The sequence below is a fragment of the Grus americana genome, chromosome 8 (assembly GCF_028858705.1).
Source record: "Grus americana isolate bGruAme1 chromosome 8, bGruAme1.mat, whole genome shotgun sequence".
Classification (NCBI taxonomy): Eukaryota; Metazoa; Chordata; class Aves; order Gruiformes; family Gruidae; genus Grus; species Grus americana.
In genome coordinates, this window is record NC_072859.1 from 32096972 (window position 1) to 32118048 (window position 21077).

Genomic DNA, 21077 nt, shown 5'->3' on the forward strand with positions numbered 1-21077 from the left:
GTCTGAATTGTGCGTGGATTATTTATACTTGTTAAAATATGTACCAAAACTTAAAACTTATTATTCAAATGCAAATCAAGCAAATTAAACTAAAAACTTACATTAGAAATTGCCTTTTGTTTATCTGCAGAGGTTCAAGACTGAATTAGTTGCTTTTTCTCTCCCCCTACCAGAGCTAATGCTCAATGCTCTGATGTCTAAGGAATCCTCAATGTGATTCTGTTAGTAGAATAGGTGTGATTCCTAGGTAGTCTGAAATGACTGCATCAGAGAGTGTTTGGGAAGTAAGCCATCAGGCTGCACTGGGAATGAAGATGCTAGCAATTACTTTTTCCCATTAAGGGTTATTTACTCAATTGCAAGCTTGTTGACTCTTTGGAAAAGCTTATGTATATGCATACATCTATGTATGAAATATGAAAAAAGAACCATGTAAATAGGGATGTCTTAAAATCTCCTCACTCTATTATGCGTAGTATAAACTTGTTCACTTAAGTGATTATAATCTCTTATGCTTACCTACCATAATACTGGATAATAATGTTGGTTAACAATAGTGCTCTGTACAAAGAAGCTGTTTTGAAGAAGCTTTATAGTTTCTTCTGGATCTTTCTGCAAATGGTATATCACGTTACTCAAGCCATTAAGATGAACATTGTCATATGTCACTACAAATTCTTTTTCACAGAACACATACAAAATATCATGACCCTTGAAGAGTCTGTTCAACATGTTGTCATGACTGCCATTCAAGAGGTAAGTAATAATTCATAACCTAATGCTGTCAGTTGAGAAGTCCGAATATCCATTTGTTGATCTTTGTGAATTCTTTCATCCAAGCAAAGGTCAGGGAAGAGACTGTGAGTACTTCCCTAAATTATCTGGGAGGATCAGGACCAAGAGGCCCCAGACTCCAAACAAGGGGTTTTGATTTTAGTCTCGTATGCCCAAACATACAACTTGTGGAGACAATAAATGCTTAACACTTCCTGTTTCACCCAAGAAATGTATCTAGTTGCCAATCGCCAATTATACTGGAGCCAGGTTCTGAAATTTCTGTCCCAGTGCTGTAGTCTTGGACCCAAGGTTAAGCTTATTGTAACTGTGAGGCTATGTTGTTCTAACAGACCATTCTAGCATCTGATTTACAAACTCCCAGGTGCATCTCTTCTATTCTTGTCATGGTGTGCTCCACACACACACCACACCCCCCACCACTATCTTAATTTGTTCTTAGTTGGATCATCTTAGTGATCCAGCTCACAGCGTGGCTCTACAGTCACTCGCATCTGTGAGCTTCAGGACTGTGAAACAGAGTGTGGAGGAAGGGAAAAACTAAATGCTGTCTCTGAAGAAAATGTAATGGCTAATTGCACCCTCATCAAGGTAACAGTGGAGTTGGTAGTAGGCTTTAAAACTTAGGTTTAAATTGACTATGTAGTCTTTAAAGCTGTAAGTGTCCCATTGGGAGAAATAAATTCATAAACTTCTTGTTGTATTCTGACTAATCAAACTGTTTCTGAAGAAGGTCTAGAAATAAGAGTGTAATTCCTGAGTAAGGAGTTAGGCCCTTTAAGTGTTGATAAACATACTGTGTACATCATTGTACTGGAGATCACTGAGAGCTATGTTAATGTTCACACTGTTTGCTTAATGGCAATTAACGTGACAAAAGAAGTGTGATGACTATTAAATGAATTGAGTGAAATCCCGTCCTCTGGTTCATTCCACTTTAACTTGGCTAGGGGGTCACAATAACAGATCACAGGTTCGTCCAATAAGACGTTACTGCTAACTTGGTTAATTTGGGGAGGAGTCGGTAAAAAAAAGTCATCTTATTCTAGATTTGTTTAGATCCTTTACCAACCATGAAGTGGTTTTTTTATTATTATTAATCTGTTTTGATATATTGAAGGGATGCAAGGACATGGTGGAAAATACAATTGGTACTCAGTAGACAGTGCATTTACAGATATTTAACCTCTAATTTAACCTTTTCCTGCGGTCTCTTTCTGTAGCTCATGAGCAAGGAAGTAACGGGTCCTTCCACAAGTGATGCATCAGGTGAAATGGAACAACAGGTAACTGCCTAATATTTGTTGCTGTTGTAGTTCAAGCCTGGACAATAAGCTGATTTCCATCCCTTAAATGAAGAGTGGGGCTGCTCTTCCTCTCCAATTCTAGAAGTTTTTTTAAAAAAAATGACCTCAACAATAAATTGCACTCTTTTTGTCTTCTATCTACACAACCTGGTCTGTGTTCCACTTGGAGCTGATCTGATTAAACCGTACTAGTTCACAAAGGGCACAGCAACATACTGATGTAGGCAGAGAATATACAATAAAGTAATGCTATTTTTTAGTGCTAATTAAGTGACAAGTTAAGTGCTATTTTATAGCTTCTTTTAAAAAAAAAAAACCCCGCAGTGACTGCTATGTAGTCTTCCTGGATGGGGTAAAACTGGCCAGTGCAAAGCTATATTGCAAGAAGAGCTAGGGGTACATTAAGGCTCAGCCGTGTCAGGCTAAACACTTCAGGCTATTTTTAAGGGGTCATGAAAATTCTTGATAACCTGAGCAGTACAAGGTGTTGCACTTAAAATGAAGCTGTCTTTAAAAGTACCTGCCCATAAAGGAGCATCAGTATTTCTGTTCTGAGATGAAGGGCTTTTGATTTAAGAGGCAGAGAATTTGAAATTGTGACAACACGAATGTTCCTGTGTTTGGTTTTGTTACGGTTTTAGCTTAAGTTGTTGTGTTGAATCTGGATGTTACTCTGAGTTTCAATAATTTACTTGCTACATGTGGTAGTCATTTAAAATGCAGGTGAAATGAACAGAGACATTTTGGAAGCTAGAAGTGTGAGTACTTTGGATGTGGGCCAGAATGATTCACTGTCTTATTTTTTAAAAGCTTAAAAAAGCTTTGGAAGAGCTTCAGGAAGCGCTAGCAGAAAAAGAAGAGTTGGCACAAAGATGTCAGGAGCTAGATTTACAGGTAAGAAACAGCAATTGCTTATTTCTTTAATATGTGGTGGCACTGCTATTAAGATGCAGAAATTCTGAAGGACAAAGTGAATTTAGCATTTATTTAAGTTTCTGTGAGAATTCTTAGTTGTTTGTGAGGGGAAAGCAATTATTCTGTACTCCAGAATGCAGTTACTGGAAATAGTTTTCTGATGGAAGCGTAAGCTGAGGTCCTGTGCCAACTGTTAACTCAAAGGTTGTTTGGTCTGCTAGTTTTATGTTTACTCTTAGTAGCAGGTAGCATCAAACAATGTTGTTATGATAAATAACATAAATATTGCCCCTTTTGTTTTTAGTCACTGCTTCCTCTAGTCTTTTGAACTGTGTCCAAAAAAATCCAGTTCATGTAATAATCAGTCATTACATTTAATCATAGAAAAATTATGCTGTTTTCAATAGGGGCTGATGAAAGACTAAAATTTGAAATCTATCTAAAATTTACTTTTTCTCATACACAGTTGCAACATGGAGGATATTTCAGGAAATACAAATAATGGAAACATAGATCCTTACTGGCGTTTTCAAATGACACTGATAATAGTTTTGTTTTTAATGGATATAGAAGTTAATCAAGTCACTCTTTAGAAAAAGGAAAGCAGACTTCATAACAATAAACAGGAACTTGCATTTCAATCAACTTTTTAAAGAAAAAAGGGGGAAAAATCCATTTGTTAGCCCTAAATATGATTCCTCTTTCATGACACTATAATCTGAGAATAGGAAGAGGTTTATCTAGTAAGGCAGTTTGTCTCAGATTTGAGTCTGTGCAGAGAGAACATTTGGGTGGCATCTTATACAGCCAGTATAGCACTCTGGCTCCTGTGAGGCCCCCACAAAACCAGAGGACAGTTTTATATTTCTTACAGGTAATGATGACTGAAAAAGTAGAATACTTATAAAGTAGCTTACAGCTAATTGCCATGCCCAGGAAGATATTATTAGAATTGAATTGATATTTAATTTCCTTTTTACTTGAGGCAGTAGTAAGGCTTCCTAGTGAAAGCAGAGATCTAAAAATATTTGTAAGCAGAATCTGCAGGAGAAAATTATTTTTAAATGGGCAAGGGGATTGATTTGGCAGCTGAACTCGCAGATTACAGTTGTTAAACTTCAAAAAGTGTGTTAGCTGTTCAAAAGCTCTCTCTTCTAGAGGTGTTGGGGTAACAATTTACCTGCACTTTCTGCTTCCATTAGGAGACTTAGTATGTCTCACTAGAGAAGTCCCAGGCTTTCTCCTGTCTCCACAAACTTCTCTTTTGAGATTTCTCTATTAATTAATGACAGGTTACACAAAGCCAGTTGCTCATAACATAGCATGGGCCAGCTGAAGGCATGAAAGGTGTTCAAGGGAAAGGTACTGCTGCGTATAAACAGATGAGTTAAAGATGCCACAGTATTAAAGAGCTATGGTGTGTTTTTAAAATATCTCTTCATAATTTGTGTTGACTGTCACCACTTGTTACGATGAAATAATAAAGGAAGAAGTGAAAGCTATCAGAAAGAGCAAGTTTTTTATCTTTTCTCAGTTCCTGAGTTGTGTGATAGGTTTTTGGTTTTGTTTTTTGAGTCTGACATGGGTGGGTTTTTAACAGTATTCTAAAAATGTGGATGTTGTGCATATTTAAGGAGTAAGGAGTGGCTGAACCTTGAACAGGAAGTATTATGCTGAGCAAGGCTCAGATATGCTCTCTACTCACAGGTGTTTTGTGTACATGTATCTCTTAAAGTGACCTCCGGTATGTAAAAAGAAGTGCACCTAGAAAGCTAGCACCTAATGAAGTGGTAGATTAACTACTATTTTGTTTCTTATATCTGACTGACAGACTTTTAAATTATGATCACAAACAAGCTGTTTCTTAATATTGCATACTGTAGGTTATATCTGTTTAATCTAATAATGTCACCATTATATGTTTTTATTTGTTTATTTTTATTTGAAGCCATAATATTGACTGACGCTTCTTATTTAAACTAATTCTTAATAAATTCACTTGTAAGGTCTCAGTCTTCCTTGATATTTTCCAAGAGTATAAGAAAGGTAGGTTTTCTTTATGATTCAGGAAAGCATAACCCAAAAAGCGTATTGTCCCTGTTTAAATGCCAGTTAACTAACACATGCTACATGCTCTTATGTTTGACAGGATGTTAAAATTAACCCAACAGCTTTCACTAGAAAAACTTTAAAGGTTCTATCCTCTTAATCCTTCCCTGTTTTATGGCTGTTAATATACTTACTGTTCAATAAAGTGATGTATTCTCATTTGCTTAGCTGTGAACACCTTCAGTATCAAACTTGTTTGATTGTTGCAAAAAATGCATGTTCTATATAAAGCTGTCTAGGTTTTTTTCTTTTGCGTGTGTGCTTACTAGCTTATGGCGCCTGAAACCGCTTCTCGCACAACCATTCACTGCTGAGCGCACGGCAGTACTGTGTTAGTGTCCTAGCTGGTGCCATCCTGCTTTTTATTAAGTACAAGCAAGATGGAGAGTACCTTTACACCAATACTTTAAGCTTTTTGTCCGGCGTCCATGGTATCCTTTTTAATGAAAGTACCAGTTTCTCTCCATATCACATTGTCTGCCTTTACCATGGTTTCAGTTACAAAAATTTGTCTTTTTTTAGAGGGACTTTTCCTTTAGTGCTTCATAACTGTCATACACTAAAGCATCTGTATGCTCAAGTATGCTGTGTAAATTACGTTCTAAAATTTCTAAATGCTCAACCTTTTTCATAAACTAATTTGATGATGTACTGCTGTCTTGCTTTAGTTCTTTCCAGTTGGCCAGGTCTTACAATGTTGATGCTGTTCTATCTGCACTAGGTGACTGCCCTCCAGGATGAAAAAAACAGCTTGATGTCAGAAAATGAGATCATGAATGACAGGCTAGAGCAATTAGATGACTCTCTTGATGATCCAAATACTGTGGTTGCAAAAAAGTATTTTCATGCACAGTTGCAGCTGGAACAACTGCAAGAAGAAAACTTCAGGTATGAAATGATTTGTCTCAGAAATCCCTCGCTTGTCATATATATCCTGATAATTTCTGGTACTCTTTCAGGATTTTCCATCTCATTTTCTTTTTATAGAAAAACTTTTGAATACTGTAAAAACATATTTTAAAGACAGTCCTTACCTTTAAAAAGAAACTGTTACTTGTTGTAGAAAATATTACTTTATAATTGCCATATGGTAGCCATTTGACACTTCAAAAGAGGTGATGGAAAGCAGAAAATGAGTGCCAAAGCAATTTGTGTGTAAACAAAAAACCTTGAACACCCAAAAAACCACCATATCTCTTTACTGATTTCTTTGACCTACTGGTCTTTCTCCCTGTCATCCCTATGAGGGGGGAAAAAACACTTTTCACTTGATCCTTGATATTGATATGGTAAACTTGCAGTATACAATAAATGATGATTTAACAGGTATACACTAAAATGTTCCATGCTTACAATACTATTTTTCTGGCTACTTAAATCAGTAGGTTTCCTTTGTCTTATTTTTAATAGTTCTAGCACTAAATGAAAAATGTGTAATAATGATGAGTTTGTAACAGAGTTCCTGGTTTTGATCTGATAGGCTTGAAGCTGCAAAAGATGATTATCGTGTCCATTGCGAAGACCTAGAAAAACAATTGATTGAACTGCAACATAGAAACAATGAACTAACCTCTTTGGCAGAAGAATCTAGAGCCTTGAAAGATGAAAATGATATTCTTAGGTATGTAATAGAGAGAGTTCCCCACACACACATTAGGAGGATTTAATGACTAAATCCAAGGCTTTGTATTTAACAAGAATTTTTCTGAGTTGTTACTTCTGCAGATAGATCTTATCTGAACAGGATCAAAAATAAATGTTGGAAAAGGGCCCTTTAACAAAGCAGAGATGGAGTACAAGCTTTCAGGCATAGCCTCTATTGTTTGCATAAGAATAGCAACATGGAATTTTTCTGTGAGGCACGATTAATGAATACAGAAATTATTATTCTTTATGTGGGATGGAAGGTGAAGTTCTGCAAGAATTAAGAAATTTTTGGCATGTGTGTGCATTCTTATTAAGGGGACATTTGTGTTGGCAAGAGTCTGCCTTTTCTGTAGAAAAGCATATATGCAGCTAGAACTTTGACATAACTTTTGATGTCAGCATTCTAGGCTAGATTTAGGTTAGCAACACGATTAACAAAATGATGAAATACACAATAACCTTGATGAGAATAAAATTGCAGCTTGTGTAAAGTAAATTACATATCAGACCACCCAAGAAATACCCAAAGCAAATCATATTGCAAAAGCAGGTCTGCTATTCATAAAACAGTATGAGTAAAGCATGGAAAGAAAAGTGGTTTCAGGTGTTTAACTTATAGTGGTTCTTAAATAACATCTGAAACAAATCTTAACTATTGATTTTGTTCCGTAATTTTCTTGTACTAGCTTCTAGTGATATGTCAGATATTAAACACGGATATTAAAATTAATTTGTGTATTTGAGCCAAATATTTTCTTACCATGTAGATTTTTTTGTTAATGATTAGCTGGTAATTCTTGGTCATATCTGCTATTGGTCATTGTCATAGTGCAATTACACTCTAATTATGTATAATTACGTATAACCCCGCAATGAGAACCTCTGCGTGTTTTTTTCCTTACCAGGTACAAGTACTTTGAGATGACTATCTAGCACAGGATGTTGTGGTGCATTTACATTGCACTCCACAGAATTCCCTAGAGATATTTGACATACTAACCCTTGCTCTTACTTTTAGCATATGAATGTTAGTCTTACTCCCACTTAAACCCCACGGTGATTTCAGTTTTCATAAGCCACCTTTGCATAATGCAAGTTTGCACTGATTATGCATTTAAAAATATAAAGCAGTAAAATCTAACTCTGCTGTTAAGAACATTGCATCTCCCTTTGAAAATAGCTTGAATATGCAGGAAAGCAGAATTTGAGTTTTTTAATCTTTTGAAGAAGCATACTTCTTCTTCTAATTCCTGTTTATACTTTAAGGACTACTGCAGACAAGGCAAGTAAGCTGGAATCAACTGTTGAAGTGTATCGTAAAAAGCTACAGGATCTGAATGACTTTCGCAGACAAGTCAAATCTCTGCAGGAAACCAACATGATGTATATGCACAATACAGTCAGTCTGGAGGATGAACTGAAGAAAGCCAATGCAGCACGTGCCCAACTAGAAACCTACAAAAGGCAGGTAAGGCTGCATCTATACTTAAGATGTTACTTTTTCCTCAGATAGTCATCTTAACTAAATAATTTTATTTTAATTATGTTTCAATGAAGTAACTTGAACAGCTTAATTTAACAGCCCATGGACTTAACCTGTATTGTCCCCTTAGAATTTATTATTTGTGAAAACTCCTTCATACTCTGCTATTCACTTTCTGTTTTCCCATGTTTATTAAACTAGCGAGCTTAACTGTAGTTGCCCTCTCAACTGATTGATTGTCCATGGTTTGCAGGCTTTTCTTCTTTACTTTAACTGAGGTAATTTGTGTGCCTGGGAGAGGTTACTCAGCTATTACTGAGATCACTTGTATGTAATCTTTATAAAAAGGTCCAGGAGCTTCATAACAAACTATCTGAAGAATCAAAAAGAGCTGATAAGCTAGCATTTGAAATGAAGCGACTTGAAGAAAAACATGAAGCTTTAATCAAAGAAAAAGAGGTAAGTCTCTTGAACGAGAGTTATTTGAACATCTAATAAATTTTTCTCAAATGTTCTGCTTGAGGAAAACTTTCCCAGAAGTAGTGCTACCATAAAAATGAAGTTTAGCACCTCATGTGTGTATGTATACACATATAAAACATGTCTTAATGTGTGTTGGTACTCTTCCTCATTAGTGTTATTTGGTCTCAAAGCAGTGCAGTATGACTTAATTCCACCTCAAATGTGTCTTCTTAGAGACTGATAGTACAGTGTGATGCGTTAAAAGAGACAAATGAAGAGCTCCGGTATTCACAGATGCAGCAGGATCACCTGAGTCAAACAGGTATTGCTTTATCTTCATAGAGTTTTTAATGTATATTAGTGGTTTTTTAAGTTTGCTTAAATTAAACTTCCCATGCGATTTCAGGTGCGTCTCGTATTAAAAGCCATGAGAATCTCGCCGCTGAAATTCTGCCAGTGGAATATAGGTAAGGCAAAGGTTGAGGTTGTTTTGGGATTTTCATGGGTGGGACATAATATTGTTTCTAATATTTTTGACAACATGACTCTATATCCCATTTCTTGCTTTCCCTCCATGATGCTTGTCTGGACCTCCATGTAGCTGTTCATAATTGTTTCCCTGTACTATAATTACTTTGCATTCTTTCTTAAAAGCGTATCAGATTGCTGTATATGAAGTTTGGCTTGAAACATCCACTTTAAGGAGCAAAACATTTCTAATCTTGCCAGTGGCAGACAGAATAAATAATACACAGCAACTAAGACAAAACAGCTAAAGGCTGGCCAATGTTACTTTTAAAGTCTGCCAGAGTGAAACACAGAGGCACAGTAAAATCTGGTTTTGGAGTGACTTAATTTAAAGCTTTGTTCATATCTCTTAAATAAACTATTGTGATGCTTGAAAATTGTAAGTTACCTTTTAATAAAAAATTGCATTGTTACCCCAACTATATCCTTAAGAAGAACTTGTTTTGCTCACTTCAAGGTTGGGGGAGAGAACAGGAATATTATCTCCTACACTTAGTCACCTTTTTCTTAATTAACAGTGACTTTTTTGTTGGTTTTGATTCAGAGAAATGTTTATTCGGCTGCAGCATGAAAATAAGATGCTTCTATTACAACAGGAAGGATCAGAAAATGAACGTATTGCAGAACTCCAGGAACAGCTGGAGCAAAAGCATCGGACAGTGAATGAACTAGAAACTGAGAAAAGGTGATGGGTAAAACAGCATCTTAAAATATAGCAAAAAGTGATTTCTGGACCTTCAGAGTGGCCTTGTGGTTTGCATCTGTAGTGTAGCACTGTGCAGGAAGCCAATTATCCTTTTTCTTTCACCAGTGTAATCATTAACGAAGGGTTATGAAGCAAGCAAGAAGGAAAATAGCTTAAATGTGATAGATCCGTGTGTAGCATACTCTGAAGAAAGTGTTACTTATAGGACACTCTTCTTGGCTCTGAATGATTCTTCGTAGACGAGGAATAGATGTAAACTCAGACTGATCATGTTGTAACACTGGGATATGGTCTGAATTTCTCTATCAGTTAATGAATGCTGAAAGCAGTTTACTAGGATATGAGAATTTTGGGTAGTTAAGCTTTCTCAAAACTCAGAATTATTCTAGGTCTTTCATTATAATATATTTAATAAAGCTGCCATGTATTTGTTTCAGCAGAAGTTCAAGTCAAACTAAAAACATTTGAAATCACTTGCTTTGTGGCTTAAGTCCTGTTAGGTAAATACTCTGAAAAGTTATCTTCCAGACATGAAACAGAAAAAATCAAATTGCCTGTTGTGATCTATTGAGATGGGTAATAACTGTCTTTTCCTTAAAGGCTAAATGAAGAGCGTATTGGGGAGTTACAACAGCAGATTGAAGATCTGCAAAAGACTTTACAGGAGCAGGGATCCAAGACTGAAGGAGTAAGTGAAAGTTCAGGCTTCTTGACCTTGAAGACGTCTTGCCAGTTTTGTTTAAAATCCTTCAGTGTAATGTCAAGTCCTTTGTTTAGATGGGCCTCTTCTTTTTCAGTGTGTCTAGTACTGATAACTACTAAGAAGGCAGGATCCTGGTTTGGTGTTTTGTCTTGGTTTTTTTTAGTTAGTTTGAAAGGCACGAGTTTATGCAGTAGTAAGAGTAAGCAAGCTCAGAAGCCCCTTTGGGTCATCCAGCTCCCGTCTCAACTCCAACAAACACACACCTTTCAAAAGACCTTACAAGCAAAGATCTTGTTTGAGGCTGTTCAGTGTATTCTAAAAACTCTCTCCTGACTGGAAAAAAAACCCCACTTCTACAATTATAGGTAACACAGACTTGGCTCCACTGCATTCATGAGTTTAGACTCTATAGTATGAGAATCTACGAGACCCCCGCACCAACTGCATTTCAGTTGAAAAGCTCACGGTTTTTGGCATTCCCTTCCCGCATCCCCCCTTCCCCTTCCCCTTCTTTAAGTAACAGTAACTCTTCTACCTTTTCATTTTTAAAATCTGTAGGTTTTGGCCTAATGAGAAGGATAGCTTTAAAGGAAAAAGATGCTGGATTTGGTATTTCTGTGATGCAAAAAATTTGAATGTGGTTGTGGAAATAAGCAGTTTTCTTTGGATTTATTTGATTTAACTTATTTAGGTATGCTAAGTATTCCTGGCTGATTTGTAAGAGCATTTTAACATTGCATGGTATGAAATACTGAAATACAACTGAATTTTAACTCTTTCCTTTTATAGTCCAGCAACCTGAAGCAGAAATTGGCAGCGCATATGTAAGTAAGGCACGCGCATCCACAATAGCTTTTTTTATGCTAAATAATTCAACTGTTGTAGCACAGAAACTGCCTAAGTCTTTGTGGGGACGTTTTGTTTTTCTAAGCCACTGATTGGAGAATCATGCATGTAGTGAGTTAAGTATCAGCATTCTAGTTTTGTCTACTCTGAGCATGATAATCTTGTAATACTAATATCCACTTAGCAGTCTCTTCATCTCCAACAGCTTTTTAACTGTTCTTATTCTACAACAGACTGCTAAAACCATCACTCTTACTGGACTCAAAACGTGATTCATTCTCCTGAAATACCTCCATCCTTTCAACAGATGCAGTTCCTGCTAAGGAGATACTGGAGGGTGTTTTTGGTTCATTTTCTTTTTTGTTTCTGGTTCTAGGTAAATGTGACTCAATTCAGAAGTCACAACTTTCATGGTTTTTCAAAAATACATAGTAATGTTTCTATTTAAACTCAAAAGAATTGCCAGAGTTTAAAATAGTTGTTTAAACACTTCCACCATCAAGTTTTAGCTTTCAGCTCTTAAAACTGTTCATTGAATTATTTGTAACCTAAATCCTTAGCCCAGCCTTTCATTTGTAGGGAAAAGTTGAATGAAGTTCACGATGAGTTACAGAAGAAGGAGGCTGATCTTGCAGAACTCCAGCCTGATGTTAGTCAGAACCGTAAGTTGTTTTGTGTGGGTTTTTTTGTGGTTTGGTGTTTTGTTTGTTTGGGGTTTTTTTAATGAGACTGTGTTAAGTTTCTTCTGAAATGATTCCCATAGCCCCTGGCCTATGAGATATTTGTCTGGATAACGCTTTCTGCTACAGCTTAGTTTTAAACCTGAAATGGTGGTAGGCAGGGAGAGGTTCATGGGGGCTTAGTTTTGTTGAACAATACTCTGCAAAATGGGAATTCAGGGTCAGGTGGGACCTTATGGTAAAACTGAAGCAAAAATAAGAACTTAGGAAACTGTGTAGTAGCTAGATGGTTTATTTTGGGGGTGGTTAAATCAAGAGAACTCAGAAGCCTTGAAAGTACCATGTCTATTTTTATTTTGTATGTCTTTTTTGACAATTTCTGTAAATAGCCCAGAAGATTGGAGAGCTGGAAGCAGCTTTGCGAAAAAAAGACGAGGATATGAAAGCAATGGAAGAAAGATATAAAATGTACCTTGAGAAAGCAAGAAATGTGAGTGGCGTATTTCTGAACATACACATTCCTCCCTTATAAATTGCTAAACAAATTGATTTGAGTACACCCCCCCCCCCTTCACCTCTCAATTAAAATTAGTAGCTACGTGTTGCATTTTTAGTCAAATTGCTCAACTGCAGTCAGTTGAGTGTGTGAGAGAATGGGGTTTAGGCTGAAGCATGAGATGCGTTAATGATTCCTTTCAGCCCTTTGATATCTTCTCTCGTACAGTGTAACAGCCTAGTTTTCATCATAACTGCCTAGCTAGTGCTTAGCCTTTTCAGATTTCTATTGTGAGCAAATGAGATAAAGCTGTTGAGAATGACACCTGACTTGTAATGCTTTTGTTTTGCCTTGTACAGGTGATAAAAACCTTAGACCCCAAGCTAAATCCAGCTTCAGCAGAAATAATGTTGCTCAGAAAACAGATAACAGAGAAAGACAAAAAGATTGAAGCACTAGAGGTAAAAATTTACATATATTTAATAATAACTTCTGACATGTTCTGCTGTCTATGATATTAGACGCTCAAGTTACTGTTTCCTAATGATCCAGTACCCCTCAATGCTGTATTCAGTTAGAAACTGCACAGACCATCAAACCTAGAGATTTTTAATTTGGCTTAATTAACCATGTATCCTAGTATAAGTCTGTCAGAGCAGTTTGAAAAACACTGTTGGAAACTAATGCACAGCTGAAAGTCTAATTTGGATTCTTTCTAAACCCTTTGAAAAGCTGTAAGTGAAATACTTCATAAGACTAATAGTTTTGTCATGTTATGGTGACTTGTACAGAGCTGCAGAGTCTGACCTTTTTCAATGGTAATGTAACTTAGTGTTTATGAGGGGCTAGGTATTTGAGCAGTGACTTGTTTAATTTACTAGACCTCTGATATCAGTGGTTTTATGTACTGGAGTTCTTGAAACTATATAGAAGAGTAAAACCTGTTAATTCAGTAAAATCTGCTTGACTGAAATCCTGAAAGGATTGGTGACAGTAGTCCAAGGACCAAAAAAAAAAAAAAAAAGTGGGAAATGCTGCATTCAGTTTTATAGCAATATTGATGGGACTGGTTAAAATAGTTACCTGAGCAAACACAAAATTCCTCAACATGACTTAGTAAGTTGAATTGTCTGACTTTATAAATGCTGTGGCCTCAGATTCATTCTATGCGTATGTACTAGGTAAGTATACTATATAATAGCAATTCAGTTACATGATATGATTATTCAGCCACTAAAGGTACACTCTTGTCTTTTTTGACTTTCAGGTGAAAAAATTACTAAATTATTTATAGATTTTTCTGATACACTCTAGACTTCCATGCATTTCCCCCACACCAAAGTACGTTTCTAAGCTGTGTAAAGTTTAGCTTCTTTTTGAAGTAGTCTGTAACTTCTGTCATAATCATGTATGGAAGTATCTTTATTTACACTGCTAAGCCTTCTAGTTATTTTGCGTATTTAAGCATTTCTGCTGCATGTATTTATTTTACTCAATGGACTGCAGTAAATTTATGCAGATTATTTTTGTGTGTTAATTGAGATTGTCTTCTCTATTGTCTGCTTGCAGGCTGAATACAAACTTGCTAAGTTACGTGATTATGAGGAAAAGCTAATTGTAACTGCATGGTATAACAAGGTGGGTCAAAAGTTAATTTGTTGGTATCTCAGAAATCAGAAAAACACATTTGACACTTAAATCTTACATTGTTGTTTTTTTTTTCTTTTTTGATTCACTATAAACAGGTGCTTAGGAGATGAAGCTAGTAGTTTAGCTGTGTGTAGCAGAAAAATTGAACTTGCAGATTAGCATGGCCTTGTCCAAAACCAGGGAACTAAGGAGAGGAACAAAGTTTGAGAGTTCCAGTTTGAATTGAGATCACTCTTCCCCTTGCTAATTCTGACTTCAAGCCAGAATTCAAACTTGAGTGAGTTCTAGCTGGAATTGCCAGTCCTATTGAGGTAACTTCGAAAATGCCAGCATAAAGGGAAAATATTTTAACAATTATTTTGTAAAATTATTTTTTATATGTTTTCTGCTTGTCTTTTGTACTTTGGAACAGGAGACTTAAAATTTGGCATAGGCCATGACTTCCATGTTAGTAATGTACTATTTGCTGCCACAAGCTTCCATCTGGATTTAGCAGGCTAAATTCCTCAATGTTCAAGTTTTTGGGCTTGACACAGAGGAAGACCATGGTTCAGAAGGTTTCCAGACTCCTCTTTAGGTGTTCAGTGTCTTTAGCACAGTATTTGTGAAATAAAGCTAGAGCTATCTTCTCATCCTGCAGCGATGTTACAAAGGTTGTTAGAATGTTTGGTGTTAGATTGCTGTGAAAAGACTGGAGAAAGTTGTTCATATGAAGCAACGTTTAAAGAGTTTCATAAAGAAAGCCTGGAATGGGAAATCAAAAAAGGAAAGTAAAATTATACGGCTTAATAAAGGAACAACTTTACAGTAAGCTAAAATTAACACATTGTATATGAATGTCAATGAGTCTTACGTTCTTCAGCCTTGGTTCATACCTTTTATGGCAGCAAGAGGGTACATAAATACAGGAAAAGAAATTCTGGCCCCACACTAAGTAAGCATGTGCTTTGTGTATGAAAGATGGCCATTTTTTCTTCTGCTTTTGCTGCAGTGTAAATGTTGTGTAACTTATTTGCAGAGCCTAACTCTTCAGAAGCTAGGTATGGAAGCAAGACTGGTTGGCAGTAGTGGTGCCTGCAGAGATGGTCCTGGACGCTCCTTCCTAGCTCAACAGCGTCATGTCACCAACACCAGAAGGAATCTCACTGTTAAAGTACCGGGTGCAGCATCTGATTAAACCACAAGGACCATGAGGAAAACTTAAATGCTAAAGTGTCCTTAAATGTTTTATAGCTTCCACTTTAACTACTTGATGAAAGAGGAGGTTAGAATGGTGGGCAACTGCGAATTCAACATCAGAACCTGTCAAGAAGTGATTAAGTTGATCCGTGGTCTATCTAGAAGGTAGCACGTAGTTTTCCAAGTAGAAGTAGATTTAATAACTGCAGTATGTATTTACAAGCACAACTTAAAAGATTTATATTTGCCTTCAGAATATATTGTAAATATAAAAATTGGCTCTATATATTTAAAACTTTATTTAATGGGTTTGGGCTAGAAAGTTGACTTTTGTAATGGGAAGATGTTATGCAAAAATGAAACTTCAGGAAACTGGCAATATTGGGCACTTTTGCTGGGCTCTTCTAAAAATAAGTTTAAAGGATTGGTACCATGTTTTAAAAACCACTTTTTTAGATTACAAAGTACAATTTTAAAAGCAAGAAAATACTTGCATTTAAAGTTGACTTGTTATATAACAACAGAAGACAGGATTTGTTTTGTCATCTCAAGTGAGAAGCAGAATTACTCAGTTTATTTAAAAAAGAAAAGATTAAGTTTGTGCGTATATACGTTAAGGAAAACCTGTCTTTAAGATGTTGAATTCACTAAAGCCAAATAAGCTGTCTTTTCCTGTGTAAGAAAAAAAGCTATTATAATAATTCAAAAGTCTAGGCTATGTTTTAAAAGTCTGGCATATTGGTACACTGCATTTATTTGCAGAAAGGGGGGGTTAGGTGGAAAGGAACCCCATTTATTTCCAGCTATTTATACAACCCTGTGCATAGAAATTATTTTTCTTCTTTTTTAAATGTAGTTTCACTTATTCTGAACTAACTGTGCTAGGCAGATGAATGAAAGATAGCTTTGCTAGTTGTTAGCAGTAAAGATTGTTGGCAGGGAGAAAAGTGCATAAACTGTAATGGTTTTTGCAGTATCTGGATCGAAGATGATGAAATGGGGATTGATATCTGAAATTTGTGTGCGAGAAGGTGCTGTCTTTCACAAAATTTGTATTACTTTATTTACCAAATGTCTTATTTTTGTTGTGAACTGTGTTTTTAGGAAACTCGTTAATGTCCTTTCTTCTTCACAAGCTGTCTAGAACAAATTCGATATACTCATAGTTAAATGAAAATTACACCAGCCCTTAAAATGAATATGAATACACTTAAACTAAGTATTTGAGGGTGCTGTACCAGTCCGTGATCTAATATAAAACTCAGTCGTGTGTGTGAATGAAAGCATATGTCTGTTTTAACCATTAAGGCCATCTTTGATTTGAGAGCAGGGTTCAGCTTTGCAGAATTTAAGTTTTGAATTGTGAAATTTGAGTAGTCTTCCATTCTGCATGCCCCTCAGTACGGCTTGTTCCTTGATTTCTTCCTTCCCCAGCATCTTAAATTCTTTACTGGGCATTGCATGCAATGCTAGAGAAAAGGGCAGTATTCATTTTTAATACTTAGCGTTGCTTCTTCATTGTGGTGATAGTTTTACAGTGCTATACCTTTAGGCATTTAACAGAGACTTCCTCTTTCAAAACTTCTGTCTACACAAGGTGTTATTTAAAAGCCAGTCTCATGCTAAATGTGATATGAGCAGAGAATATGCCAGACAAACTGCCGTTGCAGAGTTTTGTCTGTCAGGTTGTGTTCTTCAGGACTCTATGCTTCTTTGGACTACCTCTTGGGTTTTGAGGTCTTTTATTGCTGCAGTGATATTATTGGGGTTTGTATTTCTAAGATATAATTGCTTGTGTAATCTGCTAGTGGTGTGGGAGATGGTGGTGAGCAGTGGAACGGGAGACTAAGTCTTAGCAAGATGCTTACATTTCTAAAGCCTGGTACTTCGGTGTGTTCTAGTGAAATGTGAAGCTGTCACTGATGGTGTCAAATGGGTCTCTTAACCCTTGTTCTTTACAGCATGGAAACTTTCATGGATGTCTTTCACATACTCATCTAGTTAGGCTTGATGCATTTGTCATACTTCTCGCAGTAGTAGAGCTGTGTCAGTAGTCGTATTGGGTGCTGAATAGTGAAAAACTTGGAGCAAATGTGTTTGTATGCTTCTCAAAACTGCAGACCCTGGGACCAAAAATGATCAAGAACCTCCCTATCATTTAATTGGAAGATTGTCTTCTGACTAGTAATGGAAGAATTTAAATATGGAACTACAGGCAGGGATCAACCTTTTTCAGGGCAAGGTTGTCCCCAATAGTCTTATTGGGGTTGCCAAAAATGAATTGGGTTTTCAGGTATTAGATAAAATTTTACTTATTTGGGACTTTTCCAAACTGTTCAAAGTTAAGCCTGTGAATATAACGTGTTTCTTTGGGATTGCGAACCTGTTTAAGAGTGGCTGGTTTATAACTGGTTAAACTTGGGTTACGTGCTATGAATGAGGAACTGATCTATAGAAATATTTGATTATAAGCCATGGTGTTGTATTTGCTTCAGCTCATCTGGCTGTGCAGAAAGGATCATTAGAATAAATACCATGTTAATGTTAACTTCATTCATGTCAAACAAAAAAAGCTACCAACAGCATTGCTGTGTTACAGCTGAGTTGTATGCAACACGTAGCAGCGGAACAGTGTCAATACAATGGTCTTTGTAATGTGCACCACTGTTGAGGCAGGGCAAAGAAAGAGGCTACTTGTCTCTGCTGCAAGATGAATTCGTATCATGCCCAGACAGCACAGTTAGGAACAGACTGAAATTATGAAATGAAATCATTAAATATTGCTGAATTTAATCAGCATTATTAGTAACATTAGCCAGTTTCCAGTAAAACGGGTAATATAGATCCAAAGAAACAAAAATATGTTCTGATTGACATATCATTTGTTAATATTTTTTTATATAAGATTAAGAATAACTAATATGACAGATAAGTGTTTTGTAGCAATAATACAAATTTTGGACTAGTAGGTTCTGTTAATCAAGGTGGATCAGGCAGCAGTTTTGAGAAGATTCTTTTGCAACAACTGTATTATAGTGGATTAAGAAAAGTTCACTGAAAGTAAATTTTCACCTGATTTTTTGTTCATTAAAAATATATATATGGGTATTCTATTTTCTACAATATACACTTACTTGGAAATAAGTAATATAAGCAATACTGATGTTTTGTTTAGGTAGCCATAACCAGTTTAGGAATTAGAAAATGAAAGCAATTGTTTAAGAGTTTGTAATGTCTAGTAAAGTAATTCTCTTAACTTTTTTGCTTTTCTCCCTTCCCCCGCCAGTCAAGCTAGAGTTAAGGTTTTCAGTGTATTGGTGTCTACATCTTCTGTTTAAAACATATGTAAACACTGTGTTGCATAGAACTTGAAAAATTGCACTAATTTTTAAACTTTTTGTTTTATTTTTCTTTGGAAAGAATTCTTTTATATTCACATAAAGATTTTTAAAATTAATTCTTTCATGTGTTTATTCCAAGCAATGTATATAATGGTCCCTAGCTGATGTAAGCATCCATATTTATGGGCAACATATGAACTGGGTCTGCATGTTGATACATAGCCTGTAACATGACACTTTAGATAGTGTGTTGTAACAGGTGTGTATGAGTGTGTGTATGTTGTGCTGTAACAACAACAAGTCAGAGTTGTGCTACCTTCCCCTCCCCTTTTCACTTCACTCTTGCTTACAGTTCTGCTCCCACACAAAGCTGGTTATGTCTACTCAGTCTGCTGACAGTATCTGAGAGCTGGACAACTGACCTTGTGAAGTGGAAACACTAAAACCCACTACAAATTAGCTGTTGAGTGACTTCAGTAATTGCTTATTGCTACTGAAATAAGTGAGGATCTCTGCCTGCTCTCCTCAGTGCCACCTGAGAGGACACAGAGGACAGGTACACACCTCTAAATCACCATGTTTGTTATTTGGAAAACTCACTGCCCTCTACAGTCTGCTTTGCAGGTTATTTATGTGCCCAGTTCTTAGTCTCATTGACAGCTTTCTTGTTCCCTGAGCACTGACCTCCATGTAGAACTGAGGTTGGGAATGAGAGCAGGCAGCCTGACATGGGTAAGTAACGATTTTATTGCCTTGGGCTGCCACCCCTGTGAGGATGGGGAGCTGTGTGATACCTCAGTGTGGAAGGGCCTTTGCACTGGCAGAAGTGTCCCAGTGAGTGTGAAGTGAATGGCCAGATAGTGAAGAACCATTTTTGCTTCTTTCTGAGGCTGGATGGAAAAGCATTTTCAGGCACTGCTGAACAAAAACTGCAGGTGTGTGTTGGAGGGAGAAGGGAAGGGAAGAGGCTCTCAGCTGTGCAGGAAGCTTGAGCCAAGCTGCAGGATGTTTTCAGCCTGTATGTGATCTGTCACAGCCACTGCTGTCTTCCTGAGTTCAGAAGGAGCAAGTGAGGGTTGGTGTGTGCAGGGGGGTGTGTGGGGGGGGTGTGTGTGTGTGTGTGTGCGCTCTGTTTCCATGTGCTGAGCAGCTGTGTTCAAACACAGACTGCCTGTGCTAAGCCTGGGCCTGTGACCCTGTCTGCTTATGGCTTTTCTCATGGCTCCTAAGAGCCAAGCACTGCAGCAGCAGGTTTGTATGTTTAGGTGAAGGCTGTCCCTGGAAGAGAGGTGCAGGAGTACAGCCCCAAGCACAAAGAAAGGGAGAAGGTGAGGTCAGCCGTGCATGGGAGATGGCTTCAGTGGAGGGGGTGAAATATCCAAGGAGCCCTTATGCAAAACGGTCCTGTGAAATGTGCTCTGCTTGGAGTACAACGAACCCAGTGGAGACCTGGGGAGAAGGGGGAGGAAGTGTTTGGATATAGCAGCAGCCTGGGAAAGGAAATAGGACTCTGAGCCAAGGAGTGTGTGGGGGGAAAAAGTCAGATGACACCTGCAAACTGGAAGTGCTTTGGGAGTAATGCTGTGCACAACAGAAACTCATCACTGCTCCCCTCTCCAGTTTCCAGTCAATTCCAGGCACACAGCCCACTTCCAGCCTTCCCTTCTGCTTCTCCCAAAGAAGAAAAAGAACATAAGGTCTAGAAAGTCAAATGAACTTCCGTGTTTCTGCTGTGAAGGGAAGATGTGGGAGTCCCTTTCCCAGAGGAGGCTGAGAGGTCACCTGGCATGGGGAGAGGAGGAGGGGTGGTGAGCCTGGGGTTGGGGATGGCTCATCCCACTTCCAGGGACAACCTGGTCAAGTCTCCCGCATTTTATGAATAGGTTGGTTTGGTTCCCACCACGTGTACTCATACTTCCACCTTACGGATCTGCGAAACAGGAGTCTCAAGTGCCAGAAAGAGCATCTTATTCCAACCTCTTGTCTTCACCCAGCTGTGCTTGGCACAGAAAATCAGAGGAAGGGGGCAGAGCCTCCCCACCAAGCCCTATGCTTGAAGGAGCCTTACCAGAAGCTGTGTTTCACCTGCTATAAATTTTGCTTTATGTTGTATGGCTGTGCATGGCCCCAGTGTGCAGCTGTGGGACCACAGCGTGTTTCTGCCCTTTTGTGGGCTGGTTTGCAGGGCCATCCCCTTCTTCCATGCTTCCTTCCCTCTGTGCTTGGAGGA

At 37.4% G+C, this 21077-nt stretch overlaps 1 protein-coding gene across 2 annotated transcripts in view; it reads left to right on the forward strand.

The window, feature by feature from the left end:
* The window catches only part of HOOK1 (hook microtubule tethering protein 1), a 28314-nt gene extending 9353 nt beyond the window's left edge, over window positions 1–18961 (forward strand). The window contains exons 6-22 of one of the 2 annotated variants that reach the window (XM_054834545.1): window positions 689–756; window positions 2019–2081; window positions 2913–2996; window positions 5848–6014; window positions 6607–6747; window positions 8040–8241; window positions 8605–8715; window positions 8953–9040; window positions 9125–9185; window positions 9791–9931; window positions 10553–10640; window positions 11445–11479; window positions 12081–12163; window positions 12571–12671; window positions 13037–13138; window positions 14247–14315; window positions 15346–18961. In XM_054834545.1, the coding sequence (XP_054690520.1) occupies window positions 689–756; window positions 2019–2081; window positions 2913–2996; window positions 5848–6014; window positions 6607–6747; window positions 8040–8241; window positions 8605–8715; window positions 8953–9040; window positions 9125–9185; window positions 9791–9931; window positions 10553–10640; window positions 11445–11479; window positions 12081–12163; window positions 12571–12671; window positions 13037–13138; window positions 14247–14315; window positions 15346–15504 (1763 nt within the window). In that variant the 3' untranslated portion in view covers window positions 15505–18961. The remainder of the gene's footprint in view (window positions 1–688; window positions 757–2018; window positions 2082–2912; window positions 2997–5847; window positions 6015–6606; window positions 6748–8039; window positions 8242–8604; window positions 8716–8952; window positions 9041–9124; window positions 9186–9790; window positions 9932–10552; window positions 10641–11444; window positions 11480–12080; window positions 12164–12570; window positions 12672–13036; window positions 13139–14246; window positions 14316–15345) is intronic. The other variant, XM_054834546.1, reaches the window with a different exon arrangement.
* Window positions 18962–21077: the final 2116 nt, after the last annotated feature.